The following is a 21,901-nucleotide window of genomic DNA, read 5'->3' as shown; positions in this document are numbered from 1 at the left end:
AAGGAGAAAAGAATGTGAAGGAGAGAGATTTGGGGTCCTTTCAGGCAAGGCAAACATTCTCATGTTACCACTGGGACCACTTCTCTTATCCGCATGATCTACATCCACTGGTCCCTTAAGGCATTTGAGTTTGCCACTGTGGACTGGAATATTTTCATGTCCCTTCTTTTTGTTTGTGTTGTTGTTGTTGCTGGGGGTTTTTTGTTTGTTTGTTTGTTTGTTTTGAGACAGAGTCTTGCTCTGTTGCCTAGGCTGGAGTGCAATGGCGCGATCTCAGCTCACTGCAACCTCCGCCTCCCAGGTTCAAGCGATTCTCCTGCCTCAGCCTCCCAAGTAGCTGGGATTACAGGTGCCTGCCACCACACCCAGCTACTTTTTGTATTTTTAGTAGGGATAAGGTTTCACCATATTGGCCAGGCTGGTCTCAAACTTCTGACCTCAAGTGATCTGCCTGCCTCGGCCTCCCAAAGTGCTGGGATTACAGGCATGAGCCAATGTGCCTGGCCCATTTTTGTGTCCTTTCTGTTGATGGTGTTTGGTGCTGCTAAGGTCTCTACTTCCATAGGGCTTTTGTCCCCAGGCTCTGTCCTGTCATACGTTCACTGAATCAGTGCTGGGGCCTGACTTCATCTAAGGGATCTTCATCCAAGTCAAGCCTGACAAATGGGGCTTATCTCAATTATCATTTCCTATCAATTGGGAATGGCTGCTTAGAACATTGCGTTAAAGCTAATTCTGAACTTGTATTCAGGCTCACCGGGAAGACAGATATCTGCCAGGGGATGAGATGGGGAGATAGTGTCATGGTGCTATTATTTGCAGTCCTTGGTAAACCAGCCTCTCATTTTACAGGTAGGAAATGAAGGCCCAAAGACAGTAAATTACAAGCCCCCTGTCACTCAGGAGATGGGCCGAGACCCTGATTCCAAGCCAAGACTCTTTCCACCTCTGTTAAAATGGATTCCCCAATTGAAATGCTCATCATCTCTGCCTTTCAAATCCTCCCTTCATGGAGGACCTAGTCAAAGTCCTTTACAGACATGTTTTCACAGAGGGCTCCAGCCCTCACTAATGACCTCTCTCAATCCACCACCCCACAGCCTCTTCCATCCAACCTGGTCCTGGGTTCATGGAACTAGCAGTTGAGTTACTGAGCAGTTTCCAGGAAACATAGCAGTGTACAAGAGAGATGCCACACTCTCTCTGGCAAAAAAAAAGGCAAACTAAAATACTCATTAGATGATCACTTACTTAATTATGGCTGTGGTAAACCTCAGAAGAAGAATCTCTCTGAGCATGCCTAAAGGGAGGTTGGCCACTCAGGGAAGGCCTGTTTGAGGAAGTCACCTTTGAGATGAGATGGGAAAGATAACTGGCAGGCAGGAGTGAGGGGGAACACTCCAGAAATAGGAAACAGGAAAGTGCATGACCTGTTGAAGAAACTGGAAGAGGCAGAGCACAGACAATGAAGGCACAAAAGGGCGTTGGGAGCCAAGGACAGGGGTTGTTCTCCATCCCAAGAGCAATGGGAAGTTTTGAAGGGTTTTGCAGAGAACCTAACGCTGGTTCTTTTTTTGTTTTTTGTTTTTTGTTTTTTGTTTTTCGTTTGAGATGAGGTCTCACTCTGTTGCCTAGGCTGGAGTACAGTGGCACAATCATAGCTCACTGCAGCCCCAGTCTCCTGGGCTCAAGTGATCCTCCCACCTCAGTCTTCCGAGCAGCTGAGACTACAGGTATGCACCACCATGCCCAGCTAACTAACTTTTCTCTTTTGAGTAGAGATGAGGGTCTCACCATGTTGCCCAGGCTGGTCTTGAACTCCTGGCTTCAAGTGATCCTCCTGCCTTGGCCTCCCAGAGTGCTGGGATTACAGGCATGAGCCACTGTGCCTGACCTAACACTGATTCTAAGCTGTCTTATGTAGTTCTCTCATTGCACACAGCAGGAACCTAACATAAAGCTATTGAATTGAATGGATCTTTCCCCACGGAGGATAGTGAACTCCAGGTAGCCTGCTAGGGGCATGGGACATAGAGTAACACACAGTCAGGATTCAAGGGAACCTGCTCAGTGGCACCGGTCATGGTTATTGACTAGACCCTGCTCCATGCTTCCCAGTGCCTACCACGGGGTACCTCCTACTTGTAGTCTCTCCAAATTCGGTGTCTGTTTTATATCCTACTGCCTTCTCAGCATCTCCACTCAACACAGCCAAAACCGAACTCCTGATATTCCCCACCACCACCCCCTGCAATCCCTCTGCACTCCCCATCTTAGTAAATGGCAACTCCCAGATGTCCATCCAACCTCCCATGGTTCCAGCCATTTTCCCACCAATCCTGTGAATATGGGCATTCAGAATGAACACTAGGCCAAGCGGCTAACTGGACCAGGTATCCGCACAAGCAAGGATACGTCACGGGCGCTTTCTCCACAGTAGCCCAGCACAGTGTTTTGATCCATGGATGATGGGCTGAGGTCTTCCATCTCCGAGCTGTGCTTATCTCTTAGGGAAGAGAAATTCCAAGTGCAACTGAACATTCTGTCTGAGGACTTTTACTATGACCACCTAAAAGCTCTTTTTGATAAGATAAAGGGGATTACTTTAATCATCTTTAAACTAATCCAGCCGAACTATAAATCCATGCTCTCCCGTTTGAGCTATTTGCTGGTATCAGTGACAAATAATTTCTATGTTTGATTTTTAAAACACACACAGAAAGCACTTTATTAAAGGGAACTTTCTGCTACATCTGGATCCCATTTTGGGCAGTTGATGCATTAGGGATTGTTCTGTGTCCCAGGGAATCTTCCTCCTTTATGAAGGAGACACAAACAATGTCAGAAAAAGGGTGACTCATTCTTACAAGCTGCCCCAACTTCTATTTTCTGCCCCCTTTAATAAAGAAAGTGGATCCTTCTTTCATTCAACAAATATGTATTGAGCACCTACTATATGCTAGGCACCTTTGTAGATTCTGAGGACACTGCAGTGAGCGTGGTTCCTGTTCTCAAGAAGCTGACATTCTAGGGGAAGGGAAAAATGACCATGCATCAGGTAGTTCATGCAGAGAAGACGATACAAAGGAGGGCAGGCAGTGGCTGGAAACTGCTATTTAGGTAGATTGTTCAGGGAAGGACTACCTCATGTAGGTGGCATTTGAACTAAGACTGGAAGGAAATGAAGAAGCCAACCACACCACCGTCTCAGGGAACAGTGTTGCCATAGGAGGGGAAAGGCGAGTGCAGAGGTCTGGAAGCAGCAATGTGCCTGGTGTCCTCAGCAATGTGCCTGGTGTGCTCAGGAAACAGCAAAGAAGCCAGTGAGGTTGGAGCCCAGAGAACAGGTGTGAGTGGCAAAGGGGAGGCCAGAGAAGATACAGGGGGTCCAAGTCAGATGAGACCTTGCCTTTTACCCTGCACCAGACAAGAAGTCCTGGAGGGTTTACATCAGAGCAGTAGCTGATCTGACTTATGTTTTAATAGGTTCACGCCTCAGGTCAAAGTCAGTAACAGGGAGACTGATGGAGTAACCCAGGCAAGGATGGATCCCAAAGGGACCTCCTTATTTCCTGGGGGTGGAGGCAGAGCAGGTGAGAGGGAGGGGTGCAGGGGGATGTGGAACTGAAGATATGGAGAAGTTGTTACAAAGCAGAAAGAGATGTAGCACTTCTGAAAAGAAGCATTTTCAGGGTGAGTGATCAGGGGAGTGGTGATGCTTAGGGGACTGGATCTGTGGATTGTTCAGGAAGTAATAATAGGTTGGGATTAAATTTAGAGGGAAAAAAACGATCCAAGGGAAGCCAATCAAAGAGCCTGGATTGCCAGTCTTCCCTGCTGCAATCTCCACCTGCGATTCTCCAGGGGAAATGTCCTTTATGACCTTACAGCTCACCTGGAACCCTCCACCTAGGGCCCGAGGCAGCACATCCTCTCGTGCCCGGGCACTTCCAGGCATTGCCCTGAGTACTGGGCTCTTCACACACTGGGCTGGACCACTTACCGGAGTGAAGAAGGAGGCTTGAAGCTGTCCTGGTACAACAATGGAATGAAGCACTAGTCTCAGCTCAGCCACTTGGAATATGACTCCAACTCTCACATTTCTGTGGGGTGTATTCATTTCAGCTTTTTGTTTGGTGCTATGGGGAGGGAAGGGCCCTCAGACTGGCATCCTTTTTCTTCCAGGATGATGATGAATATTATGAAAGTCTGAGGCTGTTTTTAAAATTCTGCTCTAATACTTTGTTTTTCTGTGCATAAGAATTATGTATTCTTAGCTGCAAAACTGGAATCCGTCTGCTCATGGATAAACTTCTGGCCATGAGCATGTACCTTTCAGGTAACTTCCCTATCAGAGAAGCTTACAATCAAGAATCCTACTTCCCTAGTTCCCTACACAGGCCCAGGAGGCTTTTGGTGGTATACGCTGGACTTTTGAAAATTAGGGAATTTCTCCTACTCTGAACTCTACCAGGAAACACATATCAAGATCTCAGTACCATCTTACCTAGGCCCTCTTGACCTCTTCTTTCTCCATAATCTCTTTCTAGCTCATGTCATCCAGACTCGAGGGCCCCATTCTCAGTCTGACACTGAAGACACCCACGCTATTATCTCTGGCTGTGACCTTTCCCATGAGCTCCAAATTCACACCATCTTTTGACGTCTCCACTTAACTTCTCCATTTTGGTGTCTCAAACTTGACAATTCAAAACAGAACTCCCTCCCACTTCCAAACTGGTTTCCTACCCAACTTTCCCAGGCCCCCAGTTTCTCAAGTCAGAAATCTATGAGTCATCCTTGATGTTTGCCATTCCCTCATCCCTCCCATCCAACCCATTCGTAGGCTCTTGGGAATCTACCTCCAGAATGTCTCTGGAATCCATCCTCTTCTCTCCACCTCCATTGCCAACCGCCTCTCACCTGCAATAGCTCTGAGGCAGCCTCCCCACTTCTTCTGCCTCCCATCCCCACCCCTACATATTCCTGTCCTATCTCCACCCAGGAGCAAACAAGATCTTCCTTAACTGTAAATTGGTTCACATCTCCCCTGCTTAGAACTTTCCAAGGCGTTGACGTTATTCCAAGATCAAGACCAAACTCTTGACTGTGGCCAGTGAGACCTTTCCTGAACTGGTCCTACCTACCTCTGCAAACCCATCTAGTGACACCTTTCCCTTAGCTTGCCTCCAACATAGTGTATTAGTTTCCTATGGCTGCTGCAGGAAATGACACAAATTATTCCCTTATAGTTCTGGAAGCCAGAAGCCCAAAATCGGCTGGAGCCACGGCAGGCAGGGCTATGCTGCTTGCAGAGGCTCCAGGGGAGAATCTATTTCCTGGTCTTCTTCGGCTTCTAGAGCTGCAACCCTTGGCTCATGGCGCCTTCCTCCACCTTCAAAGCCAGCAGTGTAGCATCTTACTTGGTGATCACATTGCTTTCTTCTCTGGTGTCATATTTCCCTTTGCTTTACATTGTCCTTTAAATTTCTCTTATAAGGAAACTGCGATTGCATTTAAGACCCACCCAGGTAATCCAGGATGATCTTCCCATCTCAAGACCCTTAACTGAATCCCACCTCCAAAGTCCCTTTTGCCAGGTAAGGCAACATTCCCAGGTCCCGGGGATTAGGATCTACATATGTTCCAGAGTGACTATTGAGCCTACCATGCGTACCAGGCTCCTTCCCTCGCCAGGGTCTTTGTACCACTTGTCCCCCATTACTAGAATGCTCCCTTCTTCCCTCTCACTCTTTGCTTGGCCATATGTTTCTCATTCTTGGGGACACAGCTTACCTGTCACCTCCTCAGACAACCTGTCTCGGACCAGCCCCTTAACAGCCTGAAGACTTTTTTTTTTTTTTTTTAATGGAGTCTTGATCTGTTGCCCAGGCTGGAGTGCAGTGGTGTGATCTCGGCTCACTGCAACCTCTGCCTCCCGGGTTCAAGCGGTTCTCCTGCTTCAACCTCCCAAGTAGCGGGGATTACAGGCACCTGCTACCATGCCCGGCTAATTTTTGTATTTTTAGTAGAGATGGGGTTTCACCATGTTGGCCAGGCTGGTCTCGAACTGACCTCAAGTGATCTGCCCACCTTGGCCTCCCAAAGTGCTGAGATTACAGGCATGAGCCATAGTGCCTGGCTGAAGACTTTTTCATGTCTTTTTCAACTGACTTGTTTTCTGCCTGCCTCTCCCTCTACGCTCACCTAAGCACCTTGAGGACCATGTCTGTTTTGTCCATCCACTGGTCATCCTAATATAACTGGTTAATAAATCATTGCTGAATTTATTTATTTATGACAGTCTCTCTCTGTCGCCCAGGCTGGAGTGCAGTGGCATGATCTCAGCTCACTGCAACCTCCTCCTCCAAGATTCAAGTGATTCTCCTGCCTCAGCTTCCCAAGTAGCTGGGATTACAGGCGTGCGCTGCCACACCCAGCTAACTTTTTTTTTCTTCTTCTATTTTTAGAAACAGGGTTTTGCCATGTTGGCCAGGCTGGTCTTGAACTTCTGACCTCAAGTGATTCAGCTGCCTCAGCCTCCCAAAGTGCTGAGATTACAGGCATGAGCCACCATGCCTGGCCTCACTGCTGAATGAATTTAAAGATGACAAATTGACAACCCAATATAGTGCTATGCAAATGGGCTGCTGTGTGTACTCCTCAGCTAAAGGAGACTCAACGCCACCTTCCTCCTGATCTGCTATATCAGAAACAATGGTCTGGGCAGAACAGGGCACCAATCACAAAGAAAACCCACAGACACACTCCCATGCAGGGTCCAGGGAGATGCCACACCACCAAGTCAGCCAGACACAAAACCTTTCAAGGAAGTAGGATTTCACCTTGCTGGGCGACCACCTGATCCCTTGCTTATTAAACGCAGCTAAGCATTATTTTAACACAAAGCCTGCATGAGAGGCTGCTCACTGTGGAAAGCCAGCCATAGGTAAACCTTCTCCATCTTTCTCCTGTTAAAGACTCCTGGAGCCACTTTGAGGGGATTGAGGGAGGCCAAGGGGCCTTTTCACATGTGGTGCAGCCTTTTAGGCTGGGTACGGGGAGGCTCCTGCACAGCTGAAAACTTCACGGGGTTAAACTTTTCTAAACTGAAGCCAAAAGCGTTTTGATTGCCTAGCTATTTTCTAAGAATTGCTTTTGCCTTAAGCTATACATGATCGGGTTGAAAACATCATTTTCCTTCAAGTAGAAAATTGTGCTTTAAAATTTGACAAGTTTTAGGAATATTTTTATTTTTTATTTTATTTATTTATTTGAGATGGAGTTCCACTCTTGTTGCCCAGGCTGGAGGACAATGGTGTGATCTCGGCTCACTGCAACCTCCACTATTTTTAGTAGAGACAGGGTTTCTCCATGTTGGTCAGGTTGGTCTCAAACCCCCAACCTCAGGTGATCTGCCCATCTCAGCCTCCCTAAGTGCTGGGATTACAGGCGTGAGCCACTGTGCCCAGCCAGAATATTTTTAAATGTTTGGTCACAAGGAAGATGGCTGTTTTGACTCAATAGTTTATTCCCCTCTGATTATTTACAGCATAAAGTTCACGGCCATGTTGTCTATAAGAATATAAACTTAAGACAGTAAAACAAAGTGATTTATAAATATTAACCAGTTTTCACACATCATAATGTTTAAAATAATAACATCTGCACAGCATCTGACAATTTACAAAGGCTTCGACATGCATCATTTTGAATAATCCAGGAAGACATTTGCTTAGAAGGAAGGGCCTAATTTTTTTTCCTGTAAACTTTCAATCCATAACTGTACATCCTAAAGCATTCTGGCACAAATGAAATGGAACTGCCTCTTGTGGGTCTATTTCAGAAGTCTGTTGTCAGAGTTCAGTTCACAGGCATCAACCAGAAGCCTAGTGAGGCCGTTTGAAATTCTGGCCCAGATTAATTTTTTAAAGCTGCATTTGGAGCTTTTTAAAGTAGAGCTGTTTCCAAAGGCTTAACTGAAGAGTAATTGATTTCACTGGAAATAAAAGTCCACGTGTGATCCCAGCTGGAGTGTGGTCATATTTTTCTTGCAAACCTAGAATGTCTTGGGGGAACAAACGGCTGTCACGTGTCCCTCCCCTTCCAAAAATGTCTTAAACACCGGAAAGGAGGGCAGGCTAAGGTGTAGCCCTTCCCACCCTGGGTGCCAGGGTTGGGGGTGCTGTAAGTGAAATATCAAAGCTGAGGTCACTAATATTCTGAATCTCAGCCTCAGAGGAAGGAGCGTGTGCAGGAGTCCAGGAGGGGAGGAACCAGAGATGGGGAATGGCCTGGATGGATGAGTCGAGACATGGGGAAAGTTGCTTCCTGAATTATGTGTTCTGTGCACTCCTCTTCATCAGAGCAGTGGGAAGGGGTCTTTTGTGAGAGGCCAGGCCTCTCCACCAACAGGCATTCAGTTAACAAGCACATCCATGGGCCCCACTGACCCACACGGAAGCCTGGGAGGATCAGCAGAGGCCAGCCCCATACTCTGAAGGAGGGGCTGTCCTTGTACATCCTGGGATTGAATCTTGGGAAGAAGTCGATGGCAAAAGTAGGCTTGGGAAAAGTCCATCCTGGAAGGCACTGATGCTCCCTCCTCTGCCAGAATAAAGGTGACCTATGGTGTTCCCAGAAAACAAGTTCAGCCTTAGGCAGGACAGGGCTCATTTTGAAGAGGCTGCCAACAGATGTCACCCAGCCTCTGGGGCCCAAACTCACAGCTTGCTCACAAACAAACTGAGACGAACATCCTCCCGGAGACTTCAAAGCAAGAGTCTGGTGTCCCTGCAGCCGAGCTTGTCAACCTCCTCTAGAGAGAAAGTGTTCCCTCGGAGCCTAAAGGAGATCAAATGACAGAGGTTTGAGTGAGGACAAAATTAGAGCAGGGCTTTCAAACAAAAGCCTCCGCTTTTTAAACCCATGCCTGGGATGGGCTGACTCTCTGGCCCAGCTGCAGTGTTTCTTGCAGGGAAGTCAGGGCTGTTTTTACCCTTGGCCAACCAGGGCAGCTCATGAAGCATTCTGAACAAGGCTCCATGACTCTGCAGAGAGAGTCCACAACACTGCATCCAGCCAGCCACAGACTCCCCAAGGCCAGTGATTCTTTTTAAGGCAACAAGAGAATCTGTCAAGAATGCAATGAGCAAACCCTGGTGCCCTCCCAAGTTCCATCAACAGGCAGCAAATAACATCAGACCCCTTAAAATATCATCCTCCTGTTGGCTGGTGCCCAGGACACAGAATGTGATGTTTCTTAGGACTGTGCAATGGTTTCAAAAACAAAGAAACAGAAAATCTACACTTTGCCCAGAACCTGATGATGTCATAGGCCACAGAGATGTCACAATCATACAGAAGGAAAAATCTCTCCATCACAGCATACATTTTTGAAGTCACTTTTAAATTTTTTATTTTTTTAAGAGATGGGATCTAATTCTGTCGCCTATGCAGTGATGCAATCATGGCCCACTGCAGCCTTGAACTCCTGGGTTCAAGGGATCCTTCCATCCCAGCCACCCGAGTAGCTAGGAATTACACCGCACCCAGCTGAATTTTTTATTTTTTGAGAGATGAGGTCTGGTGTCGAACCTCTGGCCTCAAGTGATCCTCCTGCCTCAGCCTCCCAAAGTGCTGGGATTACAGATGTGAGCTGCCACGCCCAGCAAAGCTTTTGTTTTTAACTTCATCACTTGATATCTGCATTCACTGCAGCCTTGATGTGCTTTTTGAGAGAAGACAAGGCCTGCATATTTAAAGCAGGGGTCACAAGCTTACAGGAATGAGTTGCCAAAGGGTCCTGGTCTAAGACAATAGGCTTGGTGGATCTGCAGTCAGCCAGAATGGGTTTGCCCATCTGAGAAGACTCAGCCCTTCTTGTACTCTGGTTAACTACTGGAATCATGAATGGGCATCCAGAGTTCCCAGCTCTTTTGAGAAAACCCTGAGATATAGATTTTTTATAGGAAATTTCCTGGCTTTTAAATATTAGTCTCCAGCCCTGTGCCTGGAACATATATAGTAACATTCACTTATAGCATATTAGGGCAGGGAAAACCTTTACTTTTTGTCTGAGAAATAGATTCCTGGAAACAAGAAGGACAAATCTTTGAAGCTGTGGCTCAGCAGAGGGAAAGTCTACAGTACTAGACCCAGCTGCCCAGACTCCCAAGGCTAGTCATTCTTTTTAAGGCAATGAAAGAATCTGTCAAGAATGCAATTCTTGCTTTTTTCAAATACATGAAAGTCTATGGCTTTAATTATAGAGAATTGGATACACTGTGCAACCTGCTCCTAACCTGTGTAATCTCCATTCAGAACCGCAGAAGGTCTGATCCAATATCCTTGACCTGTGAAGGCAGATGCAATTTCTAGGAGGGCGGGAGCTGACTTTTCTTTTCATTCTTCAACCACATCCCCATTCCTACACTATCTCATAGAATAGAGAAGTTGCTGAATAAATAGTCAAGGTTTAAAAATGAAATCATTGCTCCCTACTTAAAGATGTAAAGACTTCTTTCTTAGACAGAGAATCAGATCCTTCACATGCAGAATCATTCTCACTGAATGTCAGAATCAGAAGGGATCCTCAAAATTCTGCCATTCCTCTCTCTTGTCACCCCATTTTACAGATAGAAAAACTGAGGCTCGGAGAGCTAAAACAGGCCTGCCCAGGGGCCTTACCAGACTTCCAGGATGGTGTCATTCCTTTCAAGGGCCTGCAGGAGGGCTTCTGCCCCTAGGTAGGTGATGCAGTTATTGGACAACCTGGAAAAGAAGATACAATGGTGAGCTTCAAAGATTCTTGGTTTTCCTCTTGAAACTGTCCAGTTAAAGAGACTGCAGGAGTTAGCCAGCCTACTGAAGCCCACCTGTCCCTTAGACACATCCTGCTCATGTCTGAGATTCCCAATGAGCTCATCAGCAAAGGCTCAGTACCGTCAGTGAAATGTACCCATCTCTCTTCCATTCACTAGATGAGTTTATCAAATTAAGTAGCCACTCCCTTAGGATAGTGGTTAAGTACCTGCATTTTAGTGCTAGACATCCTGGGTTTAAATCCCACCTACACCACTTCTTTTTTGATCTCGAGCAAATTAGTCCCAATTTCCTCATTGGTAAAATGGGCCTAAAAGAGTACTTGTGCCATCAAGCATAAGAATCTAAATTGTGATGGGTGTAAGCAGGCTCCTGTTCACATCCACCATCCATCTCCTTGTGGCATGAGTCCTGGGCCATTAAGTCAGTCACCAGTCCCCCATTACCTCCCTACACTCTGCTTGCTTGGAAGACCCACCACTCTCTGCATACCTAAAACACTTGCACAGTACTTGATATGGTTTGGCTGTGTCCCCACCCAAATCTCATCTTGAATTCCCACGTGTTGTGGGAGAGACCGGTGGAAGGTAATTGAATCCCATCCTGTTCTCATTACAGTAAATAAGTCTCATGATATCTGATGGTTTTAAAAAGGGGAGTTTCCCTGAACAAGCCCTCTTCTCCTGTCTGCTGCCATGTGAGATGTGCCTTTCACCTTCCGCCATGATTGTGAGGCCTCCCCAGCCACGTGGAACTGTAAGTCCAATAAAACTCTCTCTTTCATAAAGTGCCCAGTCTTGGGTATATCTTTATCATCAGCATGAAAACGGACTAATACAGTACTTAATTGATAACCAATACAGTACTTAATTGATAACCAAGAAAATAACCGATGAGCAGTAATATTTCCATTTTCAGGGAGGTCTTTGAGGGCACAGAGACAGAGATTAGAGAACATATGAGGTAGCTGACAACAGGGAGAGGAGACAGGATAGGGCCAGGGACAGCAACAGAGGAGTCATGTGTTTCCCATGTTGCTCTTTTGGTTATAGCTTTGCCTTACAATAATGTACACTCCAGGTCTTCCCCCTTTCCCACAATTTCAGGAATGTCTTACAAGTTGACCCTAAGGCAATGCCAATTGTAATTGCCAGTATTTGTTGAGTTTCTATTAGATTGGTGCAAACGTAATTGCAGGTTTTGCATTGTTGAAATTTGCCATTTGATATCGGAATACATTCTTAAATAAATGTGGTTATGCTATATATCATTTTAGTGCACAATTTTCACTTTATGATTTTTTGCTAATGACTTAATACTTCCTGTTTATTTTATATTTATTTTAGACTATGAAAATGATGTTAGACAAAAAGCAAATTCAAGCAATTTTCTTATTCGAATTCAAAATGGGTCGTAAAGCAGCGGAGACAACTCACAACATCAGCAACTCATTTGGCCCAGGAACTGCTAATGAACGTACAGTGCAGTGGTGGTTCAAGAAGTTTTGCAAAGGAGATAAGAGCCTTGAAGATGAGGAGTGTACTGGCAGGCCATCGGAAGTTGACAATGACCAATTGAGAGCAATCATCAAAGCTGATTTTCTTACAACTACTTGAGAACTCAACATCGATCATTCCACAGTCGTTCAGCATTTGAAGCAAATTGGAAAGGTGAAAAAGCTCAATAAGTGGGTGCCTCATGAGCTGAGTGAAAACCAAGAAAATCATCATTTTGAAGTGTCATCTTCTCTTATTCTACACAACAATAGCGAACCATTTCTTGATCTGATTGTGACGTGCGATGAAAAGTGGATTTTATACAACTGGCAATGACTAGCTCAGTGGTTGGACCGAGAAGAAGCTCCAAAGCACTTCCCAAAGGCAAATTTGCACCAAAAAAAAAGGTCATGGTCACTGGTGGTCTGCTGCTAGTCTGATCCCCTACAGCTTTCTGAATCCCTGAAAAACCATTACATATGAGAAATATGCTCAGCAAGTCAATGAGATACACTGAAAACTGCAACGCCTGCAGCCGGCATTGGTCAACAGAAAGGGTCCAATTCTCCACGACAACACCCAACTGCACGTCGCACAACCAAAGCTTCAAAAGTTGAATGAATTGGACTATGAAGTTTTGCCTTATCCGCCATATTTACCTGACCTGTAGCCAACTGACTACCATTTCTTCAAGAATCTTGATAATTTTTTCCAGGAAAAATGCTTCCACAACCAGGAGGATGCAAAAAATGCTTTCCAAGAGTTTGTTGAATCCCGGAGCATGAATTTTTATGCTACAGGAATAGACAAACTTATTTCTTATTGGCAAAAATGTGTTGATTTTAATGGTTCCTATTTTGATTAATAAAGATGTATTTTAGCCTAGTTATAATAATTTAAAATTCACGGTCTGAAACCACAATTACTTTTGCTCCAACCTACAACTTACTTTTGTTACCTACATTCTCTCAGTGAATGCTCATGGCCTATAATGAAGGTCCAGCCATTATCTCCATTTACACTTGAGGCAACTGAGGCACCCATCCAAGAAGAATTGGCTGGTAATGGTGGAGCAGGGGTAAGACCCAGGCTGTCTGGTTCCAGAGCCTGGACTCTTTTTTTTTAATTATTATTTTTCTCATCCTTTTTTTTTTTTTTTTTTGAGATGGAGTTTCTCTCTTGTCCAGGCTAGGGTGCAATGGTGTGATCTTGGCTCATGGCAACCTCCACCTCCCGGGTTCAAGTGATTCTCCTGCCTCAGCTTCCCGAGTAGCTAGGATTACAGGCGTGTGCCACCACGCCCGGCTAATTTTGTATTTTTAGTAGAGCTGGGTTTTCTCCATGTTGGTCAGGCTGGTATCAAACTCCCTACCTCAGGTGATCCACCTGCCTCATCCTCCTAAAGTGCTGTGATTACAGGTGTGAGCTACTGTACCCAGCAAGCCTGGGCTCTCAACCAACTCTTGGCAGAACTAAGCCTGGAAAAGAAAGATGTAGGCATTTCTCTTTTTTATAAAAGATATATCAGAAGCTCAATTTTTGTGGGGGATGATATAGTTTAGGATGCTGAAAAATAAGGCTGATGACAGGGTGGCATGGGACCAACCCCAGCCTCATTGCCTGGTATCCACGGGAGTCAAGTGGAGTAAGGCTGTGACAAGGAGGGAAGACAAACATGCCATATCCACACCTGGTTGATAATGGGCTTGGTATTCCCAAAGGCCTACCCTCAGTGCAAAGCTGGCATCTGGCTCAGACACATCCGGGCTTCACCCCAACTTCCCAGCCCATTTCCACCCAAATAATTAGTGGAAGTGTTTTCTCCAAATATTTGGAAACTTCCTAGCTTGTAAAAGCAACACAAACAAGTGTCGCCAGAGTGGATAGCAGCCTGGCAGCAAAGCTGGCACTCACAGAGGCAGCTGTCTGTCTATCTGTCTTTAAAGGCAAGCGTTTTCCTAGGACCACATTTGCCTAGGCAGATGCCACTTTCCTTCAGCAAAAGGAGCCATCTGATGGGGTTCCTGAGGTCTACTTGAAATAAGAATTTTGGCATCAGCCTCAGAGAGCACCCTGACAAACCCATGATGGTCACTAGGTGGGTTCGTGTTCACCTCAGCTGTCCATCTCTTTGTGGCACAAGTCCCAAGCCACTGAGTCAGCCACTGGAGGAGGCCACAGTGCTACCCATCACATCACCTCCCCAGCCACTGCTTGCAGAGAAGACCTGCCACTCTCTGCCTGAGGCCATTCTCCTGACCCCAGAAGCATGTTCAGCTGGGTGAGGGTGAGCTGGAAGTGCTGGAGAATCAGTGCTCCACGAGCGCACGTCAACAGAGGGTTGGAAGGACAGAGGGTTGGTGGATAAATGCCATGACTTTCTTGCCCATTGGTTGGGTAGGTGACCATGTGTGTTCTGCACTGGCTCCAGGAGTGCCCCAGAGTACTGAGCTCCAATTTCCCTCATTGATAACTGGCTTGATAACTCCCCTTTATTGGTTACCTTCACTTCCCCATCTCACTTCACCACTCTCCTATCAGCATTTACTGGGACCACCTCCCAGATAAACAACTTGCATTGGAATCCTTGTCCACCTAGACCAAGGCAAGCTGTTCTACCAGGCCACCTCACATGAGTTACCCCAGCGGGGAGCGGCCCAGATCTTATTCAGAAATGCCCCTTCCAAAGGCCAGCAATTATTGTCCTGTTTCCTGCTTACGGGTTCCTTACTTCAGGATTTTCAAACTTGAATTTTTCTTCAGTCCTTCTGCGAGAGAACATACACCTTCATCCTGGAGATGGTTCTCCTCCAGGCTGGTGAGAACAAGAGAGAAAGTCCAGTTGATACAACATTGATTATGGAAGATGATGAACTCACATGCCCCCATATAGGAAATCCAACATCTGAAAACCCAAACTCATGGATAAAGAAAGAATAGATAAAGTACGTTGTGGGGATTCTCTATTCCTGGACATATTTGCAAGAGAATTCACTCCAAGGGCTCTCTATGTAATAAGTTCCCTCATCCCCCAGCTTCCCGATATCCATCTTTCCTTTCTTCCTTATTAATGGAAGTCTCATTTCATTTGGACAGCCATGCACTTGGTGAAAAAACTATATTTCCCACTCTCCATTGCAGCCAGGGCTGGTCAAACAACGTACAAGTGTGTTGGTCAAGTGACATACACGTGGTTGATACATAAGGGGAAGTTGACAGGTGGGGCTTCCAGGAATGCTTTTTAAAGGAGAGAACCCAGATGGCTTTCCCAGGTATATAGATTGAATCCTGGAATACAGAAGTAGTGCTGCAGCTGGAGCAGCCATCATGTGATCATGAGACAACCAACCGTGTGAATGAAGTCACAGGCTAAGGATGATGGAACAGAAAGAGAATGAGACAGAGCTGAGACCCCTCCTGGCCTCTTGTAGCCACTGTACAAACCCTACACTGCCTACCTCCAGCTGCCTATACAGGAAAAAATAAACCTTTTCCTTGTTTAAACCTCTATAGATGGAGGTATTCTGTCACCTGCAGCTTAACATGTAGTTAAACTAAATTTGGCCTGAGACTGCCTCCATATTTTGAGTTCCTATGTAGCAAACTGCAACCTAACAATATATCCTTATAACGAAGAGCTAAGTCTCAACCAATCACAGCAGCCAGGCTTCAGTCAATCACAGTCTACCAGCTGATCAGACTATGTCCATATAAGGAAAATGCCTCATCACACCATGCCCAAATAAGGCAAATGCCCAGCTGCAACCAATCAAGCTGTTTTGTACATCACTTCCTTTTCCTGTCTATAGATACTGCTTGCCCACCTTGCTGGGTGGAGCACTCCCAGTTCTGAATGCTGCCCAATTCAAAAATTGCTGTATGTTCAAACCAGCTCTGCTAAATTTAATTTGCCTAAAGTTTTTCTTTTAACAGTAATCATAACGGATGCTCTCACAATAAGTTTCTCCTCTACTAAGAAACTCCAAGTGGCAAAATCCAGTCAGGATAGAATCAATCATACTTAAGTAGAGCTAGTAAGCCCTGCAACAGCCAAGGTCCATCCATAAAATCTGTTTATGGCAATGCCCATATGTTGCAGTGCCTTTCTGCTTCCCGGGAAAATCAAACATTCAGCATTTTATCTCCCTGACATAATCTGAAGCTGCCCAGAACACGTCAGAAAACTATACTAGTGGCATCTAAAGGATGAGAAACTTAGAATCTGCTTCAGGTCAACAGTATAAGCATGATTCATGGTTCCTCTTTCAACTATCAAAACTCCATTACACCTTCCAAAATGACCTATGACTTGAATACCCAGTGCTCCTAGGAACTCAAAATCACTTTAAAATAACAAACCTTTATTAGTAGTAGTAGTCACAGTACTATAGTAGTTGTAGCAGCAGCAGCAGCAGGGGCAGTAATAGTAGTAGTAACCCTGCCATTATTCTAATTTAACATTTATGGAGCACTTACAAATATGCCAGGCACTATATTAAGGTCTTCACAGGCACTACTTTATCTAATTCTTGCAAAAATCCTTTATGGTTGGAAGTATTCTTACCCTCATTTTACAGACATGAAACTTGAGATTCTGAAATTGTTATTTAACTTGCCTAAGATCACGGCCTGCTTGATTCCAGAGTCTATGCTCTTAACACTTATGCCATGTGGAGGCAGTCATCAAACCAGCAAACCAATATATTTTATTAAATAAAAAAATTAGCATGTACATACCAGGCTCTATAAGCTTCATACCACTCAGGACATATAAAGACAAACACAATCAATCAATCAGTCAATCACTCAATCATCCACCTTTGTCTGTCCACACAACCGCTCCTATGGATGAGGCCAGGGGATCAACAGAGATTGTGATCCACCTCCCCAGAGCAGAGAATCCCCCAAACTCACCAGAGTTCTTCTAGCATGACGTTCTTTGCCAGCATCAATGCCAAGGCTTGGGCACCCACACTGCCAATGTTGTTCCCCACCAGGCTGGAGGTAATCATGGAACAAAAGCATGTCAGAGCAGGGAAAGACCTCAGAGATGAGCTAACCTATGGAGGGCAAAATTCGTGGTGCTCTCCTGGTCTGCTCCATTTCAGACATCACTAATTGATTGCGGTGCTCTTCCTTTTTTTTTTTTTTTTTTTACCCTTTTTAGACATCACTAACTGAATGCAGTGCTCTTTTTTTTATGTTTTTTACACATCACTAATTGATTATAGTGCTCTTTAAGCCCAGGTGCAGCCTTAGAATTCTTTTTAATATGGTGCACTGGGCACCCACTACCAATGGATTGGAATTGGTCCTTAAGATAAAATGTACCTGATCCAGCCCAATATCTTCAATTTACAGATACTGTATCAAAACCCTGAGAGGACAAGGGACATTTCCAAAGTCACCCAGAAAGACTCAAGTGTCCTCTCTTGAAATCCAATGGTCTTTTTTCCTTACTCCATTGCCTAACATTGTGGGGTAGAAATAAAGTTCAAAGACCTTCAAAACTGGCCACAGCTCCTCCCTCTTCACCTGATCTCCCCAAGAAAACTGCAGGATAGATTCTGACTTACCTGAGCCACCTCAAGCTCTGGTGATCACCCAAGGCTTCAGCCAGGGCCTGGGCCCCCTCGTCACCCACTCTGTTGCCCCAGAATCTGAAAAGGCCAAAAGAGTCAACAGACAGTGTCAGTGAGTACCTGATATGTGTTCTAGACATGAACTAACAGTCCTCCTCCCTCTGCAGTCCCAGCCAGAGGGGCAGGACCACTCAATCCCAGAGTGGCCTCACTGGGGCTCCTGGTCCCAGCAAAGTGGACCTGCCTCCATCTTTTGGGTGGGATGGCCAAACTTAACCCAAGAGTTTTCAGTGGCTTTACATTACAGACTTAGAGAATAGTAGAGGCCTACCCAGCCCAAACCCTTAAGGACAGGAACTCACTGACAAGAGTAATTTACAGTTGTGACACTTTTTCTGACACTTAGTTCAGATATGCTTCCTTGTAACTGCCACCCACAAGTCCTTAGCTACCCTCCGGTACCTGCCCATAACAAGTCTAACACTTCTTCTGCAAGCTAGCTCTTTATCTCCTGCTTCTTCCTAACACCCCTAATTCCTTCACGCCATTAGCTTCAACTTCCCCAGCTTCTGGGCCGTCCTCCTCTGACTCACTGTAGCTTGAAAACATCCCTTTCCAAAAGGTAGAGCCCAACTCACACCTTCTGACTTATTGACTGTATTCTAGGGACCTACCCTGGACAGGTATGTGCACAAGTTAGCAAAGAATGGCTGAATTAGGACGTCCACTGCACTTTCATTCATTAGGTATGTATTGATTTAGCTCTGGCTATGTGCCAGCACTGCTCTGTGCCCCAGGGATATGGCACTGTAATAACAAAAAACCTGAAAACAACTTAATAGTCATCAAAAAGTGTCCAGTTAAATAGATTATGTAACACCCTGCAGCTCTTTGAAAAATGAGGTCAGGCTGACCTCATATGAGCCTCATACACATATGATGGCTCATATGTGTAATCCCAATACTTTGGGAGGCAAAGGAGGGAGGATCACTTGAGCCCAGGAGTTTGAGACCAGCCTGGGCAACATAGTGAGACCCCGTCTCTACAAAACATAAAAATATTGGCCAGGCATGGTGGCGTGTGCCTGTAGTCCCAGCTACTCAGGAGGCTGAGGTAGGAAGATCGCTTGAGCTTAGGAGTTCAAGGCTACAGTGAGCTATGATTGCAACCACTGCACTCCAGCCTGGGTGACAGAGCAAGACCCTTTCTGTAAATATTAGTAAAATAAATAAATAGATAATTAAGTAAATAAAGAGGTCATAATGACCTAAAAAAATTCCTATAATATATTGTGAAGCAAAAAAAAAAAAAAAAAACAACAAAAGAAAACAAAAAAAAACAAGCAAGTTACAGAACACTTTGTATCATATGACAGCGTTTGGGGGTTTTAGAACAACGCCTGGCCCAGACAGGTGCCCTAATAAATATGTGTTGAAAGAGGTAAATACCCCTGATGTGGCAGATGTGACCTCAAGCAGAAGAGAGTTCAGTGGGGCTGTGGCCTCCTTTGTTCTAGACTCTGTTGCTACTAATGCAGTGTGGAAAAGATGTTGATTTCTAGAGCAACATAGTCCCATTCATGGCTCAAACTGAGCTTGGGGGCCGGGTGCGGTGACTCACACCTGTAATCCCAGCACTTTGGGAGGCCGAGGCGGGCAGATCATCTGAGGTCAGGCGTTCAAGACCAGCCTGGCCAACATGGCAAAACCCTGTCTCTACTAAAAACACAAAAATTAGCCGGGTGTGGTGGTGGGTGCCTGTAATCCCAGCTACTTGAGAAGCTGAGGCAGGTGAATCGCTCGAACCAGGGAGGCGGAGGTTGCAGTAAGCCAAGATCACGCCACTGCACTCTAGCCTGGGTGACACAGTGAGACTATGTCTCAAACAAAACAAAACGAAAAACTGAGCTTGGGGGCAACTTGCCTCCCTGTGAAATGGGCTGGAACACCTAGGCCCTAAGGTTATTCTCTCTTCCTATAGTCCCAGGTTCTAAAACTCCCAGTTCCTGTCAAATGGACCCCAGTTCACACTAGGGCATGACAGGATAGGAGAGCGGCTGCTGGAAACAGCACAAGTGCAAGCCTGGGTGCCTAGCACACAGAGGAAGCCCACCCTGGGGCTGCAGTTTGGGGTACTCCCCTCCCTGGCAGGCCCTAGCATGGTCCTACAGGGAGCAAGAGCTCCGAGGGACCTAGCACAGCCCCTCTTATCCTGGGTGCCTTCCTATCCTTCCCCATTTCCTTCTCCTTCTTAGGTCAGGGGTCCTCACCCCTGACTGTACATCCCCTGGGAAGCTTTTTAAAACTCCTGATACCTGGGCCTTGCACCTAGATATTTGCATTTCATCAGTCTGGGATGGGAGGCCTGGCAATAGTGTTTAGAAGCTCCCAGGTGGTTTTAATATGCAGCCAAACTATAGCCCTAGCGCCCTGAGGATCAGAGGGCTTCCTGTCACCAGCGCGTGGGCACTGTCCTCCCCTAGCCCCAACATCCCAAACTTCCTATTTGTCAGGCATAGACCAAGTGTGAAGGTGGCAGTCAAGGGCCACCCACTCTCTCCCTGGCTTGTCCTCCCCACTAGAGCTGGGCTGCCTCTGGGGCCTCCTGGCTGAAGAGTTTCACCTGCCCCCAAATCCTCAAAAGTCCCAAGCCCATCCATGCAGGTCCCTCTTCCTGGAATCCAACCTACCCCAGGAACTGCAAGGAGGTGTTGCCTCGGAGCCCCTCAGCCAGCACCTGGGCTCCCACGGCGGTGATGTGGTTATTCCCCAGCCTGGAAGGGAAGACAGAGGAGGCTGAGAGAACACAGCGGCAGCCAGAAGAGGAGGGCCATCTGTGCCCTGGCCAGGGAAACACAGGAAGAAAGCATTGACGACCTGCCCGGGAGGCAGCAGCCACAGCAGGTGCCCTCGCTGCTCAGTCCAGTTTACTCAGCGGCTCCCACAACTTCGTTTTCCCCCAGCAAAGGGAAAGGGGCAGCGGGAAGCTGTTTGCACAGCAGTGTGACAAGTCCAGGCAGGAGCCACAGTAGGCAGCTGTCCTGGGAGGTGGTTTCCCCGGGACAGTGAGGGTGACTCAGGGTCACACCTTTCCCTCCGGTCTCAGCCGCCCTCGATCCAGACCCCATCGTGCCCTCTGCAGCCTTCCCAGATCTGCTGTTGCTACAGGTAGGCTTTACCTGTTGCACAAGAGCGCTGGGCAGGTCCAGGTGACTGGAGGGAGGGGTGGGGCCCACTGAGCCTTCCAGGAAGGAAGGAGAGAGGGAGGGCCAAGGCTAGATCCCAGCAAGGAAGGCTCCTGCTGCAACCAAATCCAGACACCTCGGAGAGCTTCGGAGAAGCCCCAGAGCTCTCACGGGCAACCCTAGGCTTCCTGGGATAACTATACGCTTTCATTCTTTCAAGGAACGTCAAGCCACTCAGCTCACAACAATCCTATAAGGCACATATTATTGTATCCTTGGAGAAGGGGTGTGGCAGCTAGGAGAACTTGTCTTTCAGGTCTCCAGCCTCAGCTCCTTGGAGGCAGCCAAGGGCCCCAGCTGCTGTGCTCCAAAATCTAACATCCTGGCATCTGCACTTGCCAGCCCCTGCCTGAGACATCAGGCTCCCCTGCCTGGTGAATTTGGTTCAAGAACTCCTCATCAGCCTTGCCAAGATGTCTTAGGACTGCAATGAAGTCCAAGGTGCCCAGTCTCAACCTTCCTTCCTTCCCTCTCTCCTTCACTCAGGGACACACCCCCCAGCCTCCCCCAGCTCCCTTCCCTACTTCCCCTTTTAGGACTTTTCCCCAGTAAATGTGTGGCACATTGAATCCCTGCTTGGAGGACCGGACTCACATAAGGAGAAACAAGCTGAGTGCTTGTGTGATTTACCCATCATCTTTCAGCCACTCACTTACTATATAAAGCCCCTGCCAGACGGTGCAGCCCTTCATGTGGATTAACTTGCTTGCTCATCACTACCCACTGTGAGGTAGCCACGGTTATTACCCCCATT

At 46.5% G+C, this 21,901-nt stretch overlaps 1 protein-coding gene and 1 pseudogene across 3 annotated transcripts in view; one reads left to right on the top strand and one right to left on the bottom strand.

Annotated features, from left to right (window-relative positions):
* Nucleotides 1–7,595: 7,595 nt before the first annotated feature.
* NOD2 (nucleotide binding oligomerization domain containing 2) overlaps nt 7,596–21,901 on the bottom strand; it is a 39,663-nt gene continuing 25,357 nt past the window's right edge. For all 3 annotated transcript variants that reach the window (XM_063655047.1, XM_054454622.2, XM_063655048.1), the window contains 6 exons: nt 20,593–20,676; nt 17,897–17,980; nt 17,235–17,318; nt 15,052–15,135; nt 10,690–10,773; nt 7,596–8,844 (listed from right to left, as the gene is read on the bottom strand). In XM_063655047.1, the coding sequence (XP_063511117.1) occupies nt 8,772–8,844; nt 10,690–10,773; nt 15,052–15,135; nt 17,235–17,318; nt 17,897–17,980; nt 20,593–20,676 (493 nt within the window). In that variant the 3' untranslated portion in view covers nt 7,596–8,771. The remainder of the gene's footprint in view (nt 8,845–10,689; nt 10,774–15,051; nt 15,136–17,234; nt 17,319–17,896; nt 17,981–20,592; nt 20,677–21,901) is intronic.
* Nucleotides 11,576–13,185, top strand: LOC129015916 (histone-lysine N-methyltransferase SETMAR-like; annotated as a pseudogene).

The sequence above is a fragment of the Pongo pygmaeus genome, chromosome 18 (assembly GCF_028885625.2).
Source record: "Pongo pygmaeus isolate AG05252 chromosome 18, NHGRI_mPonPyg2-v2.0_pri, whole genome shotgun sequence".
Lineage (NCBI taxonomy): Eukaryota > Metazoa > Chordata > Mammalia > Primates > Hominidae > Pongo > Pongo pygmaeus.
The sequence above is the reverse complement of the archived record's forward strand: the minus strand, read 5'-3'. Positions and strand labels throughout refer to the sequence as shown.